Raw genomic sequence first — 17,944 nt, 5'->3', positions numbered from 1 at the left:
TTGAGTTTTACCTGAATACAATGCGTTGTTTATAGTGACGTGTGTTCCTTTTGGTAACACTATGCACGCCTTTCCTGAGCCCTCAACCATCTTTGCAGTGCCTGCAATGGTGTTGAGGTCGCCTTTTCTTGGCTTGAGGTGAGTGAAGTATGACTTGTTACTCAGGATGGTATGTGTAGTGGCACTATCAATCAGGCATTGTTGGGCGCCTTTGTTTGTCATTATCTTCATTCAAATATAAATTTGTCAAAATCTAAGAAATTTATTCATTGAAAAGAAGTACATTACATGAAATGTTTAAAAGAGACATCAAATAAAACAAGTGTACATGAAGTAGAGTGATACAACAACATAAAACAACATCGGAGGTTGATCTAGGGGGAATAAGAGGGCTAGGCATTGGAAATATCTTCCACGAGGTAGTCAGCTACATCGAGGTCCGGGAGTGGACTAGTTTCAGTGACGAAATTTGTTTCGCCACGTCTCCCTTGACCCTTAGTAGAGGCCACATATAGATCCACAAGATGTTTGGCTGTGCGACATTCATTTGCCCAATGCCCTTGAATGCCACATTTAAAGCATTTCTCTTGTGTTCTTTGTTGGGAGTTTCTTCCTCCGCGTCCTCTATTTGGGCGCCAGTTTTGGCGTCCTCGTCCTCTTCCTCTTCCCCTGCCACTTCCATTGTTATTTCTTCCTCCATTACCCCTATTGTTGAATTGGCCATTCCAGTTTGAGTTACCTCCCCGCTTGTTCCAGCGCTTGCCACCTCTAGTGGCATTCGTTTCAACTGCCGCTGCGCTGGTACCTGCTGGCCTTTGATTATGAATTGAGAGCAGGATTTGATTGTTCTGTTCTGCGACCAAAAGGATGGCAATTAGGTCGCAGAACTTTTGGCAACGCCTTTCACGATATTGTTCTTGCTGAACAACATTATTGGCATGCATAGTGGAGAGAGTTTTCTCAATCATGGCTCGTTCAGACACAGGTTCCCCACACAACTTTAGCTGTGAGGTGATGCGAAGTACCGCAGAATTGTACTCGCGTACTGATGCAAAGTCCTGGAACCTGAGTACTGACCATTCATGTTGGGCCCTTGGAGCGATAATTCTTTGCAAATGCTCAAATCTATCCTTTAGGTTATCCCATAATTCTTTGGGATCTTCCACAAGGATGTATTCAGACTTGAGTTCTTCATGTATATGGTGTTTGAGATACACCAATGCTTTCGCTTGCTCCAAGGGGGTAGGGGCACCATCTTCGACAATGGTGTGGTCAAGGCTCAGTGACTTTAGGTAAGCTTTTGCATCCACCCTCCATTCTAGGTATCTTTGGCCTGAGGCTTCAAGGATCTCAAAGTCTCGGTTTGCAAGTCTAGCCATTTCTGAGTTCATGTGATTTTTAAAAGTATTAGTAGAAAAATTAATATATAAAGTTCCGAAAGAAAATCACACTGGGATGTAAGCCATAGTGGTCCGAGAATCCTTAACCGTTCAAGAGGTTAAGGGTTCGAAACATGATAATAACATGAAAGGTGAACAATAAATATATATAAAAAGGCTACATTTTTTTTTTGTTTAACCAGAATTTGACTATTATGTCTAAAAATAAACCACGTGTGTTAATACATATTAATAGAAAATTTACATAATTAAGCATTATAATTGCGTTTTACAATATGCAGAAACAGAATTACAATAATTCCTACTAAAACTGTTATAAGTATCATTCCCCAGTAAAACATGACCTTCAACTGTCTGAAAGATTCTAGAAGATCTGGTGTGTCGTTTTGAGGACGGCGGTTTCCGGCATTGTACATGGTGGCCGAAAATAGTGGAGATGAAAATTTGTGAAGTTTTATGAGAGAGAAAATTTTATGGGGTAGAAGTGAGTGAGGGAGGCGGACGAGAAAATGAGAAGGGTTAAAATCCCTTTTATAGTGGTGTAAAAACACTATTCGTATGTAACAGGTAAGATATATATATGGTATGTAATACATAACGTGTTTATAAAACAGAAAATGGAGTATTACTATAAGAAATAATAATAATTAGTTTTCCAAAAATAAATAAATTAGCTAATGTATGTTCATGGTCTGAGATATTAGATACTAGTCATACCATTTATTGTCTAAAGAGGCTTTTTATATATGCTTTTTTAAGTCCAAAAGAAAAAAAATAACAAAAGGCATTAAAGAAAAAAAGAAAAAGAACATAATTTTGGGTTCCTAAATGTACAGCTAACGTAACTTTGGGTTCCTAAATGTACATCTAACATAACTTTGGGTTCCTAAATGTAAAGCTAACATAACTTTGGTTTCCTAAATGTACAACTCAGAAATCCCACTTTGGATTCCCAACGTGACACTATAAAATCCCTCCCCCTTTTCCTTTTTTTTTTTTTATAAAAACTTAGTCTAACCTTGAAAAGGGTGGACATGCATTCAAAGAAAATCAGAAGAAAACACATGGGGACATGCATTTAACAGTAGGCAGGAGAAAGCAAAAGCACAAGTCAAGTCAAGGGGTTGCATATAGTAAAGCAGTAGAATACAAAACATTAAGTTAGTGTTGGAAATAGGTGAAGACAAGTCATCAGATTATGACATTATGTGTCATCATATGGGCATTATAACTAGTAGGCTTTTACAATTTATAGAAAAACTGAAGCTAGATGTTATAAGTTGTTTCATTTCTGTGTATTGCAAGTCTAGCTATTTCTTTCACCATTTTCTTTCAATGCTCTCCCCCTTTTTTTTTTTTCACTCTCCAAAAAAAAATACAAGACATAAAAATCAAACAAGAAAAAAATATATAGCAGGTAGCTCCACCATTATAGTTATTTTCCGGCCAAAAATTCATCCTCTTTGTAGTGTAAGCCGTCCATCCAGGCGGCGGAGTCCGTCCATATAGCACGTCCATATAGGCGGCTTTAAATGCAAGGTCTTTGCCCTCCATGAAGGTGGCGCGACTTGCTTGGCGGCGGCCGAGCCGATACCGCCAGTTAATTACTTTGCCGTCGCTTGTTGCTGACGGAAGGACCCTCATCGTCCCTACTCCTTTTATTATTATTATTAGGAGTTTGCCGGATTTCAGTTGGTGGTTCCGGAGGAGGGTTATCATTGAGGTTAGGGACGGTGGTTTGTCGGCGTTCACCGACGTGGCTATTAACGTTAGTATTATGGCGTTGGGGTGTACTACCAACTCCTCGTGCCGGGTTTGTGGTGCAAGGTACACTATTACGTTCTATGATAAAATATATACTACAAAGAGATACATTGTTTAGAATAGTATTGATCCCATTACATTGGTGATCCATATTTTTTTTGAAAAAAGAAAATTAGTAGCAATTGAGAAGAACTACCTTTTGATAGTAGAGCGAAATGGTGCTGATAACGTATTGTATTATAGAGAGATTTTAAGCAAGGTTGGAGAGTAAGTTATTGTTGTTGTGTTGTTTATTTTCTCCCGCGAAGTGCGGTATATATAGTGCCGGGTGAATAATTCACCCGGTGATACATCAAATCACTGCATAACTGCAGTGTAATGTCTAATCATGGGCGGCGCCGTTTTATCCGTTCACTGTTTACATAGAATATTACAACACTAACATCAATATATCCGTAACAATATTCCTGAAGCTGGAACTGTCAATTGTTTTCTTCTCCAAGTCGTTTATTAGCTTGATATAGACCTGGTTATTGGACGGGTCGGGTCAGGGTCAGTGCGGGTCAGAAGCGGGTTGGGTCATAAGAGGGTCGCCTCATAAAGGGTCGGTAGCGGGTCGGGCTTGATACAATCACTTTCCAATACCACACATTGGAATGAAATTGAGAGGGCTTGGCGTGCTGCTACGGCTTCCGCAATGTCTATTTCATATCCACCGGACCACCATCAATCAGCAAGCATGTAGTACACGTAGTACACAACCCACAAAAGCAGAAACTACTTGAACACGCCAATTGTAATTCTTAATTAAGCTAATGAGGAGAGGAGGAATATATATATGGATAAGATTATGAAGAGAATCATCAATCATCATATAATCGAGAATTATTTGTATAATTTCGGTTGGTAATTTGGTATGCTCCATATACAAATATACAATTACTTGATGAGTGATGACTTTGCATATGTGTCTGTGTACGAGTGTGGGGAATAATTGTATTAACCTTGAGTAGGTTATAAGGTTAACCCTGACATTTAATATATATAATGTTTACAATACAAACATATAACTAATAAAAGACAATTCTATCCTTACATATAATATTATCCTCTTTACCTATAATATTATCCAATAGTCTGAAGTATCCTACAACCGAAATTTATAAATGCCTTGCAAGTCTCTAGAAACTTGCGATGTCTATAGCTTTAATTCTTCAATTGCGTAGTAAGTATATGGTAATGGTAGAGTCGTGAATGATGAATTAGCAACGAACACTTCATCACTGTCTTGTGGCATTGAATTAACCATTTGTTCAAATTTTCCTTTTTTATACTATGTCTGTTTTATTAGGAAATCTTATGTAAAAGTTTACTCTTCCTAGTCGTAATATAAGTCGTGTACATAATGTAGCTTAAAGTACCAAGTATCCTTGGGTCAATGTTATGTTTTCATATCTTTTACATGTGAGATCAAGGTTCAAATCTTGGTGAAAGCATAATTTCAATGTTGGGAGAGGAAAGTTTGGGGATTGTTGGGCCTCTGGATGAGTAAGCATGTGCGAAGGCAATTTAGAGAAAATTGTTCTTACCACGAGGTTCTCGAAAGGGGTCACCAAAAAAATGTAGCTTAAAGTCTATCGACATCGCAATGTACTTTGAATACTTGAATTGGGTTTTTGGAAAGGCAGACCGTACCGAACCCAATTGCGGCAAAGGGTGTTCAAAAGACATATTTGAATTTTTTAGGTTTTAGAGAGTTCCGAACTGATACTTCATATGTTTTTATTTAATTGCACCATTTTGTTTTTGGTAGTATGCATGAACTAATTTTGTTAAATCTACATCATTATATGAAAAAAATAGTTAGGTGGAGTCTTGTTAGATTATTTTCAATGCAAAGATTCCAAATATCAAAATTTATCATTTTTACTTATATGCAATTAGAGGTATTGACGTTCAAAGAAGCGCCTCGACAAACATGAAAACTAAATGGTGCGATTAAAAAAATAGAGGAAGTATGTAAAGACATTCAACAATTATGATTTGAAAACTTTTATATGATCTGAACTTGTGCATATCCAAAAAACTGGATTAAGAAAATTCAAATTTCACGGTAGAACCAATTTTTTTGAAAGTTCCACCATAATAGAACATAAGTTTTTGGACGGTTCGACAATGAACTAGAAAATATCTTTTTTCATTTTGAGCAATTTTTGGTCAAATGGTAGAGGAAGAAAAAATAATGGTGGAGGGAGAAGGAAGAAGAAAAGAGAAAAAAAATATCAATAAATTTGGAGGAGGGCGTAGAGGAGATGGTAGAGGTCTAGAGGAGGGAGAAGAAGACGGGAGGAGGCTACTATGGTAGTGGTGGTGCGAGAGGTTTGATGAAAGAGATATGGAAAGAGAAATCACAAATATAATATTAAAAAAAAGGAAAAATTGACAATAGAGGTCTGAACTTTGGGTGATAATTTTTAAAAGGTCTGAACTATTGATTAACCTGTGTAGGTCCCAACTTTAGGGGGTCTTAACTTTTAGCGGACCTTAGTGACTTATAACTGGCTTAATAGGTCATCACTTGTAAAACTTGGGTCTTATCAGAATGGTTAATTGAGGGAGGGATGTAGGAACTAGGTGAGATTTTAAAAAAAATCTTCAGTTTTAAGTCGTCGAGGCCCGCTAAAAGTTAAGACCCCCTAAACTTGGGACCTACACAGGTTAATCAATAGTTCAGACCTTTTAAAAATTATCACCCAAAGTTCAGACCTCTATTGTCAATTTTTATAGGGTGATTTTAGTGGCGTAAACATTTGAGGTAATTCTTGGTGTTTTACTAATTGACAGGAGTGTTTGGTTAGGTAGTAGTATATGTATCGTTTTGCCGGTGAGCACACACCGAAAATCTAAAATCTTCAACGTCTGATATATTTGTATCAAATTTGAAATTCTTCAAATATCATATGATTTTTACAACGGTTTTTTCACCATATACCCCTGACAAATTTTTTTCGAACCGTATACCCTTTCAACTTTCCAAATTCACCATATACCCTTCTCTTTTCAAAAAATACATCAACTTACCCTTTTGACTAACGGTGTTAGACTTCCGTTAGTCATTAACCCCTAATCTCCCCTTAAATCCTAATTAACTAACCTAAATTAAACCCTAACCCTAACCCCCACTGCCACATCACCCCACCCCTTACCCCACTGCCACATCACCCCACTGCCACATCACCCCTCACCTTACCCCCACTGCCACATCACCCCCTCACCACTAGGGGTGTGCAAAAATATCCGATCCGAAAATCCGACGATCCGATCCGAAATTTCGGATATCCGATCCGATTTTGATATTTCGGATATTTCGGATCGGGTATCCGGAAAAAATTTCGGGTTCTCAGATCGGGATTTTTTCAAAAATTTCAACGGACCCGGTCCGAAAATCCGGTATCCGATCCGAAAATCCGGTGATCCGATCCGAAAAGTTCTGATATCCGAAAATTCCGGATCGAATTCGGATTGCAATTTCCCCGATTCGAAATTTCGGATCGGATCCGATATCCGACATTGAACACCCCTACTCACCACCACCCCATCCTATCTCCCCGGCAACCCCCCTCCCCACTCCCCTGCAACCCCGCCTTCCTCCACCCTCCCCGCATCCCCCTTCCTTCTCCCGTTGTCGCATCCCCCCTTCCCCCGTCGTCGTGCAGCCCCCTCCCGTTTCCCCTGACTCCCCCGTAGACCTGCATCCCCCTCCCCCTCTCCCGCACAACAGTCGCGACTGAGGAGGCGCCACACGAGATTCACCGTAGCGGTGCGCGACTGAGTCAGGATGCGCGACTGAGGAGGTGCGACTGAGTGACGAGGCACGATTGAGAAAGGAGGCGCCACAGGTTTTCGCCAGTGATGCGCTGAGGGGGTTCGAAGGGGATGGAGTCTACGGGATTCGAAGGGGAGGGGGAGGCTGGTAGGCTGGGGGTTTGATGGGAGTCGCAACATGTTGGGGGTGGTGGGAAGGGGGAGGCGCGACGTGGCTAGTGGGGCTGGTGGGGCTGGTGGGTGGCGACAGGTTGGGGGTGGGAAGGGGGAGCGCGACGCGGCTGGTGGGTGGCGCGACAGGTTGGGGTGGTGGGGAGGGGGGCTGATGGGGCTGGAGTTGTGGGGGTGGGGGTGGTGGGTTGTGGGTGGGTTGGGTTGGTGGGCTTTTAGGGTTAGGTTTTTTGATTAGTTAAGTTTAGGATTAGTGTTAGTGTTATGGTTAGGTTTAGGTTAGATAATTAGGATTTAAGGGGAGATTAGTGGTTAATGACTAACGGAAGTCTAACACCGTTAGTCAAAAGGGTAAGTTGATGTATTTTTCGAAATGTGAGGGGTATATGGTGAATTTGGAAAGTTGAAAGGGTATACGGTGCAAAAAAAAATTTGTGAGGGGTATATGGTGAAAAAATCGTTTTTACAAATATAGAGATAGCAATACCCAATTCTTGTCGATTCTTATAGAATGAACTTTTTTTAAATAATTGTTTTCCAAAAAGGTAATAAAGTTGAAGCAAATATGATACTTCGTATGTATATTCATTATCTTGGATATTGAATTGGAACATCCTTAATATGTTCATATTTAGGATATCTTCCGGATAATGGATATCCGAAAATCAAAAAAAAATCAATAAATCAATTACTGAAATTTTGGGTAAGATAACCGACCCAAAATATTTTTTTACGAATCCAATATCCAAAAAAATCAGACTAGGTCCAAATAAGATTACCAAATATTCATATATTGATTTGAGATAGTTTTGCTTAGCCCTAGTAGCGTGTGGTAACAGGAAGTACTGTTCTAAAAATGGTTGTAAAAAGCTAAAATTTGTAACTTTTGAGGTAGTAGTAGTTAATGGTATGTAAATTTTCACGTTAGTGTTTTATTTCATTGGTTGACTAATTATGCATAAACAGTTACTTTAACAACTTCCTTCACCAAAACGCTAATATTTTGCACCACTACTATTACTTTCTAGACCATGTTGATTTCAATTGATTCTTTATCAAAGTAAACTTAATTATGTTGAAATGTAATTATCACCATTAATTTAATTTACTGATTTTATTATTAAACTAAAATTTAATTTTGTCGAACTAAAATTTACTTTTAACATGATTTTAAAATGAAGGATTGTTAAATATCACCCTAAAATTATTTAAAATCGTCCGAAGTTTATTTTTATAGACCATTTTATGAACAGAGGCGTGTACCCAACCTCCCAAAAAAAAAAACCCTTGTTCTGCAATCTGCATCTCAGTCTAGTGTCGACAGTTTTACACCCCATAGAGGCAGAGAGGAGAGAGAAAGTGTGAGCAAAAATGGCGATGATGGGAGCTCTTAAAAAAGCAATATTAGGGCACATTCAAATTCCCATCTCTCAAACTACTGCTTTCACTGTTGCTGGATCCAACAAAATTTCAAACCTAATTAGTCGAGCATTTTCATCGCACGACGACCATCTCACCAAAGATCAAGTCACTGATCGAGTTCTTTCCGTCATCAAAGATTTCCCCAAAGTCGATCCTTCCAAGGTCCTCTTTTTCTGTCTCTTCAATTTTATTTTACTGCGTATTTTATTTGATTTTGCTCACTTTTGAATATTGTGTTTGAATTTGATATTCTTTTTTGTGTGTGTGTGAATGTGGGGTACTGATTTTGCTTTCGTGATTGTGTGTAGATCATTATTTGAATATTTTTAGTTGTGATTGAGTTAATGTATGTTGAACAAATGAAGGTTTGATTGATTTTTAGGGTTTCGAGATTGGAAAGGGATGTTTCACTCTTGAATGTTGAGTGTTTAGGGGAAGAATAGTGACAGAACAGTCAATGAGGAGTTGCTTAATGCTCGTTGATTATGATTTTTGGTTTTAATCGGCGTTCCGAATAGCCTATGCCCTTATGCAGCATGTGATTGGGAATATCTCTTTAGGTTTTGGCTGTCATATAAGAAAATGTCGCCTTTTCGAGTATAAACTTAGCGTGCAGTTCGGGTGAGGAGAAATGTGTTTTTGGTATTGTCATTTAGGAAATTGCATTTTTGTTGGTGGTGATGTGAATTGAATTAATTTAGTAATTTGGTATTTAGGATTAAATAGTTCAAGAATACTGCAGTGCAACTTTGCTGTGAGTTGAGTTATGGTCAAGTTTTTCTTCATTTCTTGTTAGATTTTGATGGCTGACTGTACTCTATGGGGGTTTTTGGTTTGAAAGGACTTGGAAGATTAATTAATATTGTCTTACTTATGTAAGGAGGCTAATGTGCAAGAGTTTTTATAGGCAATTGGGTTTATATGCCATAGGGTAGTGTTTGATAGGTAGAGCTGATTTTGACTTGTTCACTTGTGTGGATACAAGTTTTATTAGGTTTTACTAGAATGTCTGGTGGAGCTAGCTGACTAGGTGATTTACTATATAATTGCAGAGGACGTTGATGTGTTAGATACATCCTTTGCTAGCATTCCCCCTTGTCGTGCATTGACTTGTATAGTTGATATGTTGGTTGTTAAGACTTAAGACTGAAGCTGTTCCCATTTTCTGTTCTTCCAAGATTGTTTATAGAAAATTTGCCCATATCTATAGGTTGATCTTGTAGCTTCCATTTCCCGCTTCTGACTAGATAGATTTGATGAGAGCTTTTCTCTAAGAGAATCGCTGTATTGTTTGTTAGATTAACATGATCGGTTTCTTATGCCATTCATCAATATGATGTAGGAACTTCTGAATTGTAAGGCAATATCTGTTGCATGATGTCATGTGAATATCAGCTTGAAAGTTTAGTAAGTGTGAATGCTTTCTTTGATTATGGAATAGAAGGTTTGGTTGGAGGATTTCTTTTATGCAATAGTTTGGTGCTGAAGTGATTTTTTCTACATTTGAAGGAGATGATCTCTTTGAATTAGCTATATAACCTAGGTTCTAGGAAGCTGTCCACTGATCGCATGATAATGTTGAGAAATGTGGAATTACTTCTTAGGTCCAGCTCACTGATATTATGGTATTCATCGACATGTATATTACTTAGACTTGGGCAGAGGTACTATATTTCATCCCTATATTTTGGGAATCAGGAGCTCCAAATATTCTTGGTTTCTGAAGCTATATATATTGTCGTTTCAGATTCAAATGCATTACAGAAATGCAAATGTTCCAACTGTAAATACATATAAATGACTAGTGATAATTGAAAATTGAAACTTTTAGTCACAAGTCAAAACCTTGATAATATAAGTCGCCAGTTGGCAACAATGTATTGAAACTCCTCACTTCTGTTTTCCTTAAATTTTTACTTCTTGCTCCTGGATTCTTCATAAAGAAAATGTAAGGCAATACCCTCTTAACCCTGGACTGCTTCCTAAAAGACATTGCCTCTGTGATGGCTCATCAGCACGTACTGTAAGAAGAATTAAACCAGAATCGTCATGTTCGTCCAGAAATATCAAGCTGGTTTTGGAGCTCAGTGCCTGTGAACTCAGAGAGGATTTAAAACTATATAAGTGATTAGAGTTTATTTCTGTTTTGCATTAAATGGCTTGCAAGTTGCAAATGTTGTTCATTAGTGATTTTTAGGTTAAATATGTGCTGTTTAGCTCTCTAGTCGGTGGTCACTTCGTATGCTAATTTACGTGATGAAGTATAATTTATGTTATTCCTTTTGTTTTTTCATCTTTTTTCTCTTTTATCTGGGTTAGCCATGTCGAGTACTGGAGGAAGTATCGGAAACTCTCCTCATATATGTATCTGACTATCTGCGTTTAGCTTAAAGCCCTGTAGTGCTATTTCTTTTAATGAGTTTTTCTATTACTTGCCCAAAAAAATTGGGCTATCTCGACACTCATCTCAAATTTTAGGACCGAGTCCACCATGTAAAGCATTTCTGGAGATTAGAAGCTATACTGATGTTTGTCGTAGAACTTTTTGTTAATGGAGTATTACACAATACTAGTGCTTTGCTATCTTAACAAAAGGATACACCTTGGTTATGCTATTAAAATTTCTGAAGGCAGAAAGATGCAGATCATCTTTTTTGGATGAGGAGCAGGTTTATGTTATATGATGAGAACTGATAGCATGGGAAACTTCTGAGGTGGATGTCTGGTAGTTAGCAACAACTTATGGTATTAATCCTGTTAAAACGGGGTCAATGAGTTCTAGAGGCTTACCCCTAAATAATCAAAAGCTATTCGACTCAAGGCAGTAAATTAATGACGTTCAGTGACATATCGAATCTACAATTGAACATGTCTTTCAATTGTTTTGCAGGTTACACCTGAAGTACATTTCCAGAAAGATCTGGGTTTAGATAGTTTGGACAATGTTGAACTTGTAATGGCCCTAGAAGAGGAGTTCAAGCTGGAGATTCCTGACTTGGAGGCCGATAAAATTGACTCCTGTAAGCTCGCCATCGAATACATTCACAACCACCCAATGTCAAGTTGAATCAAGCAAGAGAAATTCTTCAATTTTGTTATGTGGGATTTCATGCCTTTGTCAAACCTTATTTTGTTTAAGAAGTATTTGACGACTAATGTGGCAACATGGTCCTTGCGGTTGGCCAATAAATTGTAAGATTGATAGGACTTATTTTCGACCAATTGACTTCTTCTTTTTTTCATTCTTGTAACGTTTCAATTACATCATGTTTTATCTATGTGCAATATCACACCCATGCTTTAGTCTTGAGATTTTGGACAAGACGATGAAAGTAATGGTTGGAAACTTGGAACTATGACCAACATCATCAATCTAATAAACAAACCTTTTCCTCGCGTTCAATGACGAAATACAGTTACTCTTTTTATTGTTTCAATCCGTCATATTTTGTGATAAGCTATAAATATACTTGTAATTATATACTTATAGAAGGTTGTTTATATTAGACAGATCTCGAAAGACAAGTCCGTAATGGTGATGATAATGACGACTAGACTAAAATCTCTCTTTGCTCATATCGGACTTGTGTCTAAACTAGGTTAAAGATTGGATTGGAATCAAATGACTTCACTTCCCTTGGTATTGGATTGAGGGTTCAATATTCACTAGGGTACTTCAGGAGAGTGGATTCCTTACCATTCCCCGCCCTCCTCTCAAGGTGTTTGTTCGCTAACCCGGGTCGAATTTAACTCGCAAAAGATTTCAATCTAGTAGGACCCTTCATCTTACCATCCTAATAAAAACTTTTCATGATATTGGATTAAAGTTCTCAAATTATGAAAATGCTGAGTTTTGCAATTATATCTTATGCGGAAAATGGAAGACAAATCCCTAAGATCATGCAACCCCACATTATCTCCATCTAAAAAGTGTCAACTCAAGCCCGATTCAAATCGGATCGGACCATCGGCTCATAACTAAAGAACGTACTACCGGCTCAGGCCACTATGCGCGAGTTCACGACCCGATTATTCGGGTAGAGCCCCAATTTGACCCGGTACAGATTGACGCAAACCGGATCTAAATCATGTTGGGCCAGGCCCATGTTGATGAAAAGAATCAACAAAATATGAAAAAAGGAAAAACTGATAAAACACCAAACCCCTCCCTCAGAAGTTTGAGTCATTTCAAACAATGAGAGCACACACACACACTCTGCAACACCACCAAACCAAAACAGACAAGTTTCACAGATAAGGAGGGAAACTAAGCAGTAACACACACAAACACATACATAACATAAACATAATACATTTGAGGAGAGAGAAAAGGCCACAATATACAAAAATGGCGAATTTGAGGACAGCAATGGATGCAATGTTCTATGACTTAGACATAGGTAGCACCCATAACCTAGATGGGTGTGCTAAATCAATACCGGGTGACCCGTTTCCTCTTGACGGGTCTAGAGCTGGTAAAGCTATTCGTGTGCAGCAGCTCTCTTTTATTGGCAATGGTTTCCCACTTGGAATCATACCTTCTATCTCTCCTTCTCCTTCCAACAAACAGCTTGGTTCTTTCTCTCTCCAATCACTCCTTCTTCGCCCTACTTTTGGAGACTGGTTTGTTCCCCCCACTTTTAATTTTTTTTTTAAACAAAATTTTACTGCTTAAAGTTTTAATCTTTACTAAAATTGAAATTTGGGTTTTGTTGTTATCTTGTTATGGGAAATGTGATTTGTTGTTTTGGTTGGTTTTTAGTTTCTGGGTAGTGATTGTTTTTGGTGTACCCATGTGAGTTTTGTGTTGATTTTGTGCTGTTAGTTGTTGATTGTTAGGTGGGTTTTGTGGGTTTTGATGGAAATTTAGTACAATGTTGGTTGCATGTTCATGGCTTTTGTTGGTACTAGCTCCCTAGTTAATTAGTTGTTGATTAGCTTGAATCAAATGACATTTTCTATGTTCGTTTGCGAATTTCGAACATTTGGTGGTTGTGGTGTGGGAAGCTTCATAGTTTTAGCAACTTAGCATACATGAGAAGTCATATAAGATTATGCAATTTTACGAAGCCGAATGCTTGTCTTGGCTTTCTCTCTAATCCATGTAGATGCTTAATTCTCTTGGTGTTCTATTTTAGTTTATTGAAAGTTTCTGTACTTTCACAAACTGTATCTTTGTGTATAGCTATGGGAATGTTTCAGCTTGCAAATCTATAAATGAAAACAAATGTCTAAAAGGCATATTGTTCAGATGTTTAGACTCTAGGGTGTTTGTAGCCTTGCCTATTCTCCAAACCTATGTGTGTACCCACATGGGGTTATATCTTGTGCTCTCAAAGTTAATCATCTTGGTTACTTTTTGTCGGTAAACAATGATCTAGATGATATGAAAAGCCACGGTAATGTGGAATTGTCTTTCGCATTGTCAAGCTAACCATCATCCTTTTTGCGTTTAAGGTACATGAACCTATGTCTCCATCCTTGGGCCTGAAAATGTGATTCAATCTAACGTGTTGACATCTCGTGCTTTGCTTGATTAGATCATAAGAAAATATGTAGCAGACTTGCTTTTCTAGCATTGCTTGTTTTCCTTTTTCCTAAGGTAGGTAGTTCCTTGGGGTGGGATATTATGGACATGCAGTTCTTGCTGCCATTGCTTTGCTATCAGTTATTAACTGAGTTGATCAACAAGGTACTTTTTGCTGTTTGCAGGTGGCTTGGTTTAGCTGGACAGTTCCGTCCAAAGAAGTTGATATCGAACCTTAAAGAGGAGGTGTCCAGTGTGTTCTCTGGTGATGGTTCGGAACTTCCATCCTTTAAGGATTTATCAAAACATGTCATGGATAAGTCTCTCTATGCGCTGGCTTTATGTGCCCAGATCCCCATCTCTTCCTCTTCTTCTTTATTCTTGAGCTCAGAAGCCCATGGTGAGAGGAAAGGAAGGCGCAATAAAGTCCTGCTATATCACAAGGCAAGTCTTTGATTTATTTGTTTGCACTTTTAGGATAATTTATCTTATTGGGATTTTGAAAAAGTATAGCGTATCTGTTGCTATTAGAAAGAGGACCTGGAATTTGGATATGAACTTTATAAAACATATTTTCATGGCTTATCTGAGTGATAACTCTTCTTCAGTGTTGATATATATTTTTGCACACTGGACCACATCTATTGATTTACAGAATTGTACAGCCTCTCTTATTGGGCTATTTTAACATTTACCCTGTCTGTTGCTGAACTGTTTCTTAATTTTGTCGCCACATTATATGATAGTTGTGAGCGGATTTTTGTAATCTTAGACAAGCATGTTTCTTTCAACGAGCATGGACAACTCTTTCTTGTTTCCAATGTTTTGGTGTAAGTTCATTCTTGCTACCTACCATGAAGCATCATCTAAGCCTTCTCTAGGTCGTTTTCTGTAGTCTTAGTCGATATATGGGCTATTCCATGGTGTGCTTGATTATGGTTACTTACATTTTCTTCAGCTGTGTGGGTTGCATCCACACATATTGCTGTGCACTTACGGCTGTGCTGCTTCCTGGCTATTTTTTGCTCCTTTGACAATTGGTATAGGAAAAGGTAACCTTTGAATTGTTATATGATCAGGATGCAAATGCATCAGCTAGTTTATGTTGCAAATTGGATTGGATTTGTTGAAGTCAGAAAGCAATGGCATTCTTTGGATATTTTGTTTGTAATTATACCTTAAATCCTGCCAGAGCATGCATTCATTGGTTGCATATTTTGATCTAAGCCAGCACCTATGATTCTGGTACTCTCTGTTTGCTGGTAATCTAGTATATCTCCTCCTGTTAATACAAATGTAACTATGAGTTGTATAGCTGACGTTAACTTCATTTCTTTGTATAGCTTCCCTATCATGACATTACATTAAACGCGGCATGGCCTGAGCTTTTTATCGACAGTAAAGGAAGGTATTGGAATGTTCCTGAGTCTATGTCTCTGGATTGTTCGTCTCTAATATCTGAATCAGGACTACGATACCGGTTTGGGGTACACAAGAGTAGTGGCCAACCTCAAGCAGTTGTTAACTCAATAGAAAGTGATCCACCTCTTGCTTTGCTGCCTGGGTTATGTGCTAAAGCTGCTATGTCGTACGAGAAGAGCAAGGATTTGTGGAGGCAAGAGGAGACGGAAGAGGATCTTATTATAAGAACCACGAAGGGAAAGTATTGCAGGCCTGCATATGACGTGCGCCTTAAAGAACCTCATGCATCTATTTCAGCCATTATGGGTAAAATTCCTTCTGATCTAGTTTGAAGTCTTTCATTGATCTGAACTTGGTTTAATGGCTGAACATATTTGTGCTCCACTCTAATTTTGGAAAACTTTGTGCTGGCTAATCAAATAAGCCACAAAACAGTAGATCTTTTTCCAGGTCCCTAGTGTATTGGATACTTTCATTTGTCTGTTTAATATATCCTTGCTGAGTTGCTGTTATCTGTTCCCTTTCATGAAGCAAACAATATTACAGAGATGAACCTCTTTCCATCTCACGAGTTGAGTAAAATTCATTAAAAAAAATCAGTAGCAGACCGACATATATTTTGTTCCAACTCGTTTCCCTTTTTGTTTGATTTATGTCTGGTCTTCCACTATCTTTCGCTCACGTTGTCCGCCCCCCCGGCAAAGAAAACAAAATAATAGGTGACCTACTATATATTATGAAACTGTGGCCATAGAGGATCCACATATAGTAGGCATGTTAACCAACATTTTTATGTCGTTCATGGGGATCCGTAACGTTTGCTTTCTTAGTTCACCTGCCAATTTTACCAGAGACAACAAATAAGTTTGTTGTGTATATATTTCCTGAACTGCAAGTCTGCAATTGCTGGGTTTTACTGAACATGTTATAGATATCTATAATGATCTGAGTTATGTCACAAAATCAAGTCATAGTTTTATCTCTTATAATCTCCTCCATCTACCTTAAATGAGATTTTGGTTTATCTTTTCACTTGTTATCGTAAATGCCATGTATCAGGTGGCACCTTTGGTGCCTGGATATATGGTGAAGACAAGCCATTGAAGGTTACATCAGGAGGAGATGGTGAGGACTTGTCTTCAAGTTCCAGGAAAAGAAGTCCTCTCTTTGCTGATTTATTCGGATCATTGTGCTATACTTACCAACATGGGAAGTTCAGAAAGCCTTTTGGGGATCTAACTAGCGTAGATGCTCGTTTAGATATCCGTTCAGCTTCTGGTTTTGCTCAAAGCTTATTCAGGCATAGCTCTCACCAGGATAACTCAGCATCTCTTCCTAGGCTCAGTCTCATCTTCCAGCAGCAGGTAAATCCAGTAACATCACTTGTTATTTCCGAAAGTGAGAATATAAGTTGAAACCTGATAGGTTATGTTTGAGTCCTTTTTTTGTTATTTTTCTCTGTTTTTTCTTTTAGGATATGTTTGAGTCTTTTTGTCCGCCTGTCAGTTTTTACAGTATTCCCCTGGCAGAAAGCGTACCTGTCATGCCTTCATTTTGAGTTCTGAACTAAAGATATGGTCAAAAGAAATTTGATGATTATTGGAATTATATGTCCATAACCTGTTTGTGGAGATGACCTTACAAAATTTTGATATTTCATCATCTAGGACTTGGACAATAAGAGATTATCAATTATTTAGCTACATTATAAAGTAGAACGTTTAGGATTGTAAGCGATAATTATGTGGTTATACTTTAAGTTACTTAAAAGCTGAAAGTAGCCATAAAGACAAAACCTGGTTTGTTTAGCATGTTATTTTTGTTTCACCCACGCGGAGCTTCTTACCGTCTTACATGCTTCATCTTGGTTTGCAGGTCGCAGGTCCAATTGTGTTTCGCATTGATACAAAGTGTTCAGTCGGTGCACCATGGAATAAAGGGTTACAAATTGAGGATTTCATGTACACCTTGAGCTATTCATTACGACTATTGGAATCAGGTAAAGTCGCAGCATGGTACTCCCCAAAAAGGAAAGAGGGAATGATCGAATTAAAAGTGTTCGAATTTTGATTCCAAGTTCAAGAATTTTGTATTCTCTTCAATTATCTTGAAGGACAAAAGTTTGGAGTTTTGTGTAAAAGCATTTGATGCTAGTAGGTTAGTCATGTACAAAACTTTTGGATCTTAATATCTTGTTTAGCTTATGGCATCAATGCCAGAGTGCTGCTCCAAAATTAGTTTGTCAAAGCCACCTATGTTTGCATAACGGTTTCCTTCTACTTCCTCCGTTTATATTACTCGTTACACTTTTCAATTCACGGACTCCTAAGCAGTTTTTGGAGAAGAGAGGTAGAGAGTAAAAAGAAAAAGGACCTATGTGAGAGGAGAGAGATAGAAAGAGTTTATTGCTCAA

At 38.1% G+C, this 17,944-nt stretch overlaps 3 protein-coding genes across 3 annotated transcripts; 2 read left to right on the top strand and 1 right to left on the bottom strand.

The window, feature by feature from the left end:
* Window positions 1-242: 242 nt before the first annotated feature.
* Window positions 243-3,597, bottom strand: LOC104908304 (uncharacterized). The gene is made up of 2 exons (XM_010697397.2): window positions 3,361-3,597; window positions 243-1,381 (listed from the first exon to the last, which is right to left on the bottom strand). The coding sequence occupies exon 2, from the start codon at window positions 1,377-1,379 to the stop codon at window positions 393-395; it is 987 nt and encodes a 328-aa protein (XP_010695699.1). The 5' UTR covers window positions 1,380-1,381; window positions 3,361-3,597; the 3' UTR covers window positions 243-392.
* A 4,820-nt stretch (window positions 3,598-8,417) lies between these two features.
* On the top strand, window positions 8,418-11,985 carry LOC104905220 (acyl carrier protein 1, mitochondrial). Its single transcript, XM_010693680.4, has 2 exons — window positions 8,418-8,744; window positions 11,473-11,985. Exons 1-2 carry the CDS (start codon window positions 8,532-8,534, stop codon window positions 11,647-11,649), a joined length of 390 nt encoding a protein of 129 aa, XP_010691982.2. The 5' UTR covers window positions 8,418-8,531; the 3' UTR covers window positions 11,650-11,985.
* A 758-nt stretch (window positions 11,986-12,743) lies between these two features.
* On the top strand, window positions 12,744-17,765 carry LOC104905221 (protein TRIGALACTOSYLDIACYLGLYCEROL 4, chloroplastic). The gene is made up of 5 exons (XM_010693681.4): window positions 12,744-13,205; window positions 14,295-14,553; window positions 15,453-15,837; window positions 16,591-16,895; window positions 17,407-17,765. Exons 1-5 carry the CDS (start codon window positions 12,931-12,933, stop codon window positions 17,599-17,601), a joined length of 1,419 nt encoding a protein of 472 aa, XP_010691983.2. The 5' UTR covers window positions 12,744-12,930; the 3' UTR covers window positions 17,602-17,765.
* Window positions 17,766-17,944: the final 179 nt, after the last annotated feature.

Source organism: Beta vulgaris, chromosome 1 (assembly GCF_026745355.1).
Source record: "Beta vulgaris subsp. vulgaris cultivar EL10 chromosome 1, EL10.2, whole genome shotgun sequence".
NCBI lineage: Eukaryota > Viridiplantae > Streptophyta > Magnoliopsida > Caryophyllales > Amaranthaceae > Beta > Beta vulgaris.
This window is presented reverse-complemented; position numbering and strand designations above follow the sequence as displayed.